General features: G+C 45.1%; 1 protein-coding gene and 1 pseudogene across 1 annotated transcript; one reads left to right on the forward strand and one right to left on the reverse strand.

Annotated features, from left to right (window-relative positions):
* LOC109866986 (cytosolic carboxypeptidase 2-like) lies at window positions 1–4,727 on the forward strand (annotated as a pseudogene).
* A 543-nt stretch (window positions 4,728–5,270) lies between these two features.
* Window positions 5,271–8,394, reverse strand: tmem17 (transmembrane protein 17). Its single transcript, XM_020456183.2, has 5 exons — window positions 8,135–8,394; window positions 7,827–7,930; window positions 7,613–7,726; window positions 6,162–6,305; window positions 5,271–5,601 (listed from the first exon to the last, which is right to left on the reverse strand). Exons 1-5 carry the CDS (start codon window positions 8,247–8,249, stop codon window positions 5,503–5,505), a joined length of 576 nt encoding a protein of 191 aa, XP_020311772.1. The 5' UTR covers window positions 8,250–8,394; the 3' UTR covers window positions 5,271–5,502.
* Between the last annotated feature and the right edge of the window lie 440 nt (window positions 8,395–8,834).

Genomic DNA, 8,834 nt, shown 5'->3' on the forward strand with positions numbered 1-8,834 from the left:
ATGATAATAGTCATTGGGACGTGAGCGCATCACGGCAGCGAAAACTGCCTGTAAAATTGGCAGACAGTGTAGTCACAACTTCATTAGGGAAAACATCCAGCATCAAGAGTGACCGTGACCTGAGGCAACTTTAGAACAATATTCTAGACAGACAGATTACCGAGATTTCAAGGAGACACATGGGATCATGCGAGCGGCAGCCTCCTTTTCCAAAGAATCCCAAACCTGCGGCCTTAAAGAGCAGCTGAAGACCACATGCAATCATTATGCAATATCAATTGAGGTTACTGAATTCACTGTTTTTATTCAGTAGTTGAGTCGAAAAATGAACATGGGAAAGAGTGACTTTTCCTCCTCCTGTACTTGACAGCTGCCCTGATGATATTTTCCCTAATATAAACTCTGTTAAGGATCATTGTCACACTTCCAATGACATGGGGCGGCAGGGTAGCCTAGTGGTTAGAGTGTTAGACTAGTAACCGAGATTGCTCCAAGTACTATGCACTAGTATAAAACGATTGTATTACGAAATAATATACAGTGCACATCGCAAAATAAATGTAATAAACAAGTTGAAAATGCCTATCCAAATTCTTCTAGGCCTATCCACCCCAAAAAAATCTCGCTACGCCCCTGTGTTTAGTCCCAGGTTCCTTGGACATAGGCAGGATCCTTGGACATAGGCAGGGTCCTTGGACATAGGTAATGTACATAGGTACATACCACTGAACTGTTTGCTGTAACAAACACCCAATGTTTTTTGACCTCTACACTGTACAGAACGATCCAGAGGCATACAGTACAGAGTTATGAGTCTGAATGGACTCCAAGTGCTAAACTATTACATAGTGTGAATCTAAATTGGAATGTTATTGTTAGGGAAATATATTGCCGTGTTCTAGAGCGAGACCCTCCGGACCCAGAGCCGTTCTACCAGTCCCAGGGCCATGACAGGGCGCCAGTGCCTGTTGGGATGGAGAAGGGGAACGTGGTCTACTTCATTGACTCAGGTAACCCTAATGTGTCAGTAAGGTCCCCCTGTCACAGCGCTGCCCTTCGCAGATTTCATTTTCTCAGTGTTACCTCTCTCACCTGTCCTTCTTCCTCCTTTTCGTATTCTTTCCCCTGTTTAGCCACAAAAACCTCCTACTTCACCTGCTCTCACGTGGGGGAGAGCTGGGGGCTCATCAAGAGCTCCACCTCCTGTGCCACGCATCAGGACCAGTCCTTTGAGTCACGCTTCGAGAGTGGCAACCTGCAGAAGGCAGTTCAAGTGTGAGTCTATGGAGCCTGTATCAGTGTGTTTTTACACTTTACCAATTGTTGCTAAGTTGCAGACCGGGGTCACTGTGTTTCGGCAATAATCTTTCCTTCTCACTCTCTTTCTACCCCCCCCCCCCTCTCCCCCTTACACAGCGGTGTCCATAACTGCAAGCTCACCCTGCACACTGATATGTACACCACCAAGCACACGCAGTGGAGAGTACTTCCGGGTCAGAAACATGAAGGCTAGCAGTCTGTACTGCACAGTCATGAGGTCCATGCTCTACTCTGAGATAGCCGCCTGGGAGAAGGGAGGGCTGGCACCGGACTGCCTCAAACATCAGGTACTACCACAACCAGCATCATAAGGCTGAGCAGGACAACAACACCACCACGAACATCAAATCCCTCATCTGGACCTGCCAGTTCCCCTATGACAGACACCTATCTGGCCCACTGCTACCCTTAACACCTACTCCCACCTGCAGTGCTACCTCAGCCGCCTCACCTCCAATTCGGCCACCGCCGGCTACTGCAAGCTGCGGGTGCATTGCCGCAGCCTGGCCGGCAACGTTGTACATGTGCTGACAGTGACGTCGCCGGGAGGAGGGTGGGCAGAGAGGAGTGCCAAGCAGGTGGTGGCTGTGACGGCCGGGGTGCAACCCGGGGAGAACAACAGCTCCTGGTTGATGCAGGGATTCTTGGACTTCCTGCTGAGTGTCGGACGACACCAGGCAGCTGAGGGAGATCTTTGTGTTTAAAGTCGCTTATGCACTTTTGGCTTTTTTATCTTTGAAAATAACCAAGTATTTCAGTTATGTGTTTGATTGCCATGTGGGATAATTGTATGTTTTCCATTCAGAATTAGAAACACATCATAAAGAGACCCCATGATGTTGATTGTTGTGTTGCTCCCTTGCGGACCTGCAGGTGATGCCTATGCTGAACCCAGACGGGGTGGTGGTGGGGATCTACTACTGATCTCTGGCCGGCAGGGACCTGAACAGGAACTACAAGACTCTGCTGAGGGATTCCTTCCCCTGCGTCTGGCACACCAGGAACATGGTCAATAGGCGAGAGGGGGGAAGTGGGAGGATACTCAAACAGATGTGAGAGAGTCATGCCTCTCTAACCTACGGAGAGGTTTAAGTTCAGTCTGCCTTCCTATGGTTTCCCATCTGTCCTCGTTGTTGTCATTGCACCCAAAACTGATGGCTGAGAGAGATGTGGTGCTGTATTGATTTTCACAGTCATAGTCGTAAGAACAATGTCTTCATGTGTGGCTGTACCAACCGCGATGATGCCACACAATGGCTCCATGAGAGAATCTTCCCTCCCATGATGAGCAAGAACGTCAATGACAAGGTTCGATTCCCATTGAGTTAAAGAAAATCTTGGCCAACGGTAGCTGTGGTCAGAGAGAAGAGAGAGGGAAGGTATGGATGAGAGAGAAGCTCACTCTTCCTCATTTGTTTAGACTGATTGTGGCTTGTGCATTACCCCAGAACCTAATTTCTAAAGACAGTACACTCCTGGATCCCCCATCCCATCTCGCATTGGTGTCATAGACCATGTGACCCTCTGGCAGGAGGAGGAGTAAGAGAAGGTAATGGCTGCCAATTACCCTTCAAGCCCTACTGCATCTTGATAGTTTGCAGTGTTACTAAAATACTGTTACAGGTACATTCATCTCAAGGTGTTTTACAACAACCTGGGCCTTGACCTCCCAAACCTGTTCTTAGTAGGTTGATGCACTCTGAACATCCCCACCTCATCAAACTTAAAAGGCATGAACAAGTGATGACCACTGTTTTGTGCCAGTGTGATGGTCAGCATTAACTGTGTTCCAGAATGAATACCTGGAGGCTGAGGGCTGCTTACCTGTTGAGTGGGGCTCGTGCTCACCCTACTCAGCCACCTATCACAGGTGTGTGGAGGATAGAACCTTATCATTAGGAATGGATTTTGTTTTATGACTTCACCAATTTTTTAAACCAAATTTGAGTTTTCCTGCTGAATGTGGCTCTGATGTTTGTCTTCCTCAGAGGAACAGCGGCAGTGTCAGTCACCAGCTGCAGTTTGGCTCCTCCCAGCCACCACAGTCGGCCCCTCAGCAGTTGCCCCTATCTGTCACGGCCATAGAGCAACGCGGCCTCTCCATGCCTGTTATGCAGCAGCAGCCCATGCCCTTCAGCCCCGATCACAAAACCAACACTGAGATGATAGGTTGGGTTTGAGCCAGAGGAGGAGCTATAGGAGGACAGGCTCATTGTAATGGATGGAATGGAATTAATGGAATGGAGTCAAACATGTTGTTTTCACATGTTTGATACCGTTCCATTAATTCCATTCCACCCAGTACAATGAGCCTGTCCTCCTATAGCTCCCACCAGCCTCCCCTGGTTTGAGCATAGAAATAGAATGGGTGGTACAATATTGACATGAAGAACACACACCCAATATGAACTTAGGTGTTCACTAACATAATATTTGTATGAACTAGTATGAAAGTAGTATGACACAGAAATGCAATCAGGAGTAAAGTCGTGGGCTTTCTTTTCCACCCCAGTTTAACAGATGGTAAATCAAATGTTGCAAAATCAGAGATGTTGAATTAGTATTAATACAGTCTTATCACTCATCTTTCAGGTGAAGCAGGCAGCCTCCACAGACATGGGTAAGTACAGAAAAACATAGCAGTAAAATATACAGTTGACTGCATTTATGAGTGAACACATAGGACTGAGGCACATAAGTTACTGTCCTCTCCACAACAGCCATATGGACTTTCTAGTGTGTCTTTTTATGCTGTACTGAGTATATGTTGGTATACACAATATATCACAGTACATATACAACAGAAACTACATTCAGAGCTTATTTTGGAATGTGTCTACTCTGAATGGTAACATTCTTCTCGGGTTGGACCAGCAGACCTTGAAGAGGAAATGGGCGTTTTACCACAGATGTCCTCGACCCCCAAAGTGAGAGTCTACGTAGGCTCCAGAAACTCAGCCTGGCCAAGACCTCCAGGTTCCACTCCAATGGGAGAGGGGCCGAAGCAGATCTGGAGGAGAGGATGGTCGCCAGACTGTCAGGGTCTGCCCCTCCTCGCAATAAAACACCTTTTGAGCTAAGAACCAGGCAGGGAAACACATTGGCAAATATGACAGACTGCTGACATGAACCCTTGAAGATGGATGGAGACTAGAGGGAGATTCTGCAACTATTTTGACCATGGGACAAAGGTCTTTTCACACTGCATTGTTCTTAGCCCAGGGCTAGCTTAGCCCCAGGCTTGACTGGCCCTGAGATAGCTTAGCCTGTTTCAGCATTTGTTAGCCATGGGCTAAGGATTCACACTTGCATTCCAAAGCCCTGGTTAACGGACAAACACGCGACCAGCATTATAAGCAATTAACACGCAACCAAAGTTATAAGCAATTAAACATCTATTAACAGCACTTCCTTTTGCTTCTACTTGCCTTGCATTTGATTTCCAACAGTGGTGGTTAGTATATCCGTCTATCCGCCATGGGAAACAATGTTTCATTTTTGAAATTCGATCTTACCCCTGTAGAGAGAATGCCTTGCACAAACGAGACATCAACTTTCTGATCCTAGCAAAAGCACGCAACAATATTATTAGCATGGATATATCCAATTAAATGTGAGCTACTGCAAGTCAAACACTGCTCTTAGTCCTGGTCTAAGGTGCAGTGTGAATGTGCCTTAACATGTACAGCACATTGCCTTTCAGATGGCTATAGAAATTACATTTATTTTTTGCCTTGTGTGCCTTTCTTATTGAGTCTTCATGTCGTTGTGAACCTATTTTAACTTTAGAATATTTTGTATACATTTCAGTGTCAATTATTTATTTTCCTCTTATCGATTGAAGGCATAATCAGATTGAGTCACTATCTATACAGTATATTATCTGTTAGAAAACTACATTCTCAAAATTCAGTCTTGGTGTTATTGTAGCATAAACATTGTGAAACAGATACGTCTAAAAACCCAAACCTTTATTGTCTTCACATCTGTACAACAACCCCCAAAAATGATCACTCAAGGCACAAAACACATTGTGTTAATGTCTGAACATGGTCCACTGAAAACACAAAGCTGAATTCTAACTTGAGATACACTTAAGCAACTCAAATTTCTCATAATCAACATCAATAGGAGATTTACACCCGAGTACCTCTGTCTCTGCATGTCAACTCAGCAGAGCAGTCAGGCCCTCAGCTCCTGAACCCCATCAAACTGTCTGAGGTGGAAGTGGCTCTCTGTGTGTCTGACCATCCCACGTAGAGCTACAAAGCCAGAGAGAGCCTAAGAGAGAAAGAGACTTTGTTAGAACAGACTTTTTTTTTACCCCCTTTTCTCCGTGATATCCAATTGGTAGTTACAGTCTTGTCCCATCGCTGCAACTCCCATACGGACTCGGAGAGGCAAAGGTCGAGAACCATGCGTCCCCCGAAACACGACCCTGCCAAGCCGCACTGCTTCTTGACACATTGCTTGCTTAACCTGGAAGCCAGCTGCACCAAACAGCTGGTGACCGAAGTCAGTGTGCATGCGCCCATCCCGCCACAAAAGCGTGACAAACCCTCCCCTAACCCGGATGACGCTGGGCCAATTGTGTGCCGCCTCATGGGTCTCCCGGTCGCGGACGGCTGTAACACAGCCTGGGATCGAACCCGGGTCTGTAGTGACGCCTCAAGCACCACGATGCAGTGCCTTAGACCGCTGCGCCACTCGGGAGGCCCCAGACACACAACCTTTATACACGACAGAGAAAATAAACCAGGGTTTAAATTACCCCAATGTGGTCAAATTGGACACTAATCTAGTTACCATGGTAGGAACAGGCAACAAGCATGCAACCTTACCTGTGTGAGTATGAACAGGGCTAGAATGAAGTGAACCCCTCTCTCCAGAGGTTGGATCAGAATGGCTTGGTTGAAGAGCTGAAACAGAATCAAAGGAAACTGCAGCAGGAGACTCAGGAGCCAGAAACCAGCCAGCTCAGGGACCTGTCATGAGAGAGAGACCGTAAACAATCACCCAAGACCAGTTCTCTGAGAAAAAAAACTTCTCATTTAGAAAACAGCCTGTGGTATTGATATAGGTCTACTGTCAAAATGAACTACATAATGTAAATAGGATCATTTTGGCCATAATGTCAGTCTCGTCCAAAAAAGAGTTTTGTGAGACTTGTGGTCGCAACTACATCAAAACGTAAATGAAAGTTGGGTTTGTCTCAAACCTGTCCACATGCTCACAAATAATCATCAATTTGAAGTGCAGCGACCCAATCGTAATGCCTGTGATAAATTTGGGTTGACTTTGGCTATACCGATGCGGCTAGTTAGGGACTATCTGTAAATTACACAATGTACATGGGACAATATGTTAAAATTCCAATAGCTCCTAATTTCAAAGACTTAAAAACCTCCAACTATAAATTGTAGAAATTCATATACAAAAATTGAAAGCATTTAATGAGAACTAAAAAGGTGTGCAACATGAACATCGTCTCATTTACATTAGTAATTTATTGACAGTCCCTAACTAGCCCCAGAAAAAGGCTATCAAATCAATCAATCAAATGTATTTATAAAGCCTTTTTTACATCAGCCAATGTCACAAAGTGCTATACAGAAACCCAGCCTAAACCCCAAACTGCAAGCAATGCAGATGTAGAAGCACGGCTATCCAAACCAATTTTGCCAGGGTTGCACACCAGCTGAATGAAGCTAATTGCCTTAATAATTTGCCTAACACACACACACACACACACACACACACACACGAGATACCCATATTAAACCGGGTGGGTATAATTTGTGGACCGTCCCAACAGGAATCTGTTCCAAAAACGTTGTAAATAACAAGGTTGCCAACAAACAACACATATGAAGTTGTATCGTGGCAGATTAAGATACTGGGTAGGGAGTGGGCAATGTAATTATGTTTTTTTCACTCACCACCTTTACTCCGAAAAATGTCTGTCCTCACTCTTGTTGCCTATGGACAAACATTAAGAATAAGCTACGTGGTCAGTTGATGCCTATTCTGCACCTAGTTAGCTAGATGAATTGATCATGCTACTTTGTATGCGTTGTTTGTTGGAATCCTTGTGCTTTACAAAGTTTTTCTAACAGATTCCTGTTGGAACGTTCCACAAATTATACCCACTCTATCAAACCATACCCTGAAACCAACCCACTTTTGAATTCAGTCATGGCCACAAAAATTACTTAATGAGGCCAAATCAGGAAGTACAGTCGCTCTTTAATAATTAAGGATACAGTGAAAGAGTGTGTGTGTGTGTGTGTACCTTCTCTTGCAAATTTCCTGCATAGCCTAGGTAGAGTCGGATAGCCTCTACAAGAGTCATCAGGATGAGGATGGTGATGAGGATGAACTTATAGTAGTCAGGAAGGGCTGGATACTGAAACAATATGGAAAAAAAGGCAAAGGGGTTTATTTAGATACTGGTTACAGTTAGATACATAGACTATGAGTGGATCTAAATTCTAGAGGTGAGTTACCTTGAGGTGCAGCATCACCACCTCGCTGATCCACCACAGTGGGAAAAAACACATGTTGAAGAACAGTGACATCTGGAGAGGCAGGCTGGAGACAACCTCACTGTCTGGGAACGTAAAACAATAAGAGTTCACGTTCTTTCCGTATCCTACTTGCTAGTTAGTATATAACCTATACACGGCCGGGCCAACATATGTAAATAATATCTGCCTGGTGCCTATGGATAATGGGCTGACAATGGCTTGTTTAGCTAGCGGAGACAAGCGCTAGCTAGCGTTTCAGTTACCAATCCATGCAAGTTTCCACTCACTGTGCCCCAAAAACGCGACATGATCTTCGGGAGATGGTTGAGTACGACTCTGATCAACAAACACAGTTCTGGAAAAGTGTCCTAAACGTCTTCTGATCGGTTCTGGAAGCTCCATGCGAATTGCAAAGATGCTCCTGTGCTAGCAAGACAGCGGTTTAGAAAGTCATGCCTGCCAGCAACAAAACACGGTTCCCTTGGTCACATAGAAAATCTCGCGTTCTGCCCAAAATCTCGCGACCCAAATGTGCCTGCTTTCATCGTTTCCTTTCCTTCATGACCAGTGGTCATACATTGATATAAAAAATGATGACTGATTCAGCAGACCTCCACAATTTCCCAAATCTTTGTAAATCTACTTATCAAGACAGTCCTTTAATTTTCTGTAGTGCAGCGGTCTAAGGCACTGCATCTCAGTGCTAGAGGCGTCACTACAGACCCTGGTTCAATTCCAGGCTGTATCACAACCAACCGTGATTGGGAGTCCCATAAGGCGAAGCACAATTTGGCCCAGCATCGTCCGGGTTTGGCCAGGGTAGACCGTCATTGTAAATAAGAATTTGTTCTTAACTGACTTGCCTAGTTAAATAAAGGTTAAACAAATCAAATAAAACATTTAATTCAACCTGGTCTCAGATTGTTTTGTACTTTTACCTGATCACATTTTTTTTTGGGGGGGGGGGGGGCGAGTTCAAAACAACTG

Source organism: Oncorhynchus kisutch, linkage group LG22 (assembly GCF_002021735.2).
Source record: "Oncorhynchus kisutch isolate 150728-3 linkage group LG22, Okis_V2, whole genome shotgun sequence".
Classification (NCBI taxonomy): domain Eukaryota; kingdom Metazoa; phylum Chordata; class Actinopteri; order Salmoniformes; family Salmonidae; genus Oncorhynchus; species Oncorhynchus kisutch.

Coding starts and splice junctions, on each gene's coding strand:
- tmem17 (XM_020456183.2), bottom strand. CDS start 8,249: ATGGAGCTTCCAGAACCGATCAGAAGACGTTTAGGACACTTTTCCAGA. Junction 7,727..7,826: donor TGGTGATGCTGCACCTCAAG/GTAACTCACCTC, acceptor ATATTGTTTCAG/TATCCAGCCCTTCCTGACTA. Junction 6,306..7,612: donor CAGGAAATTTGCAAGAGAAG/GTACACACACAC, acceptor CTCTCATGACAG/GTCCCTGAGCTGGCTGGTTT.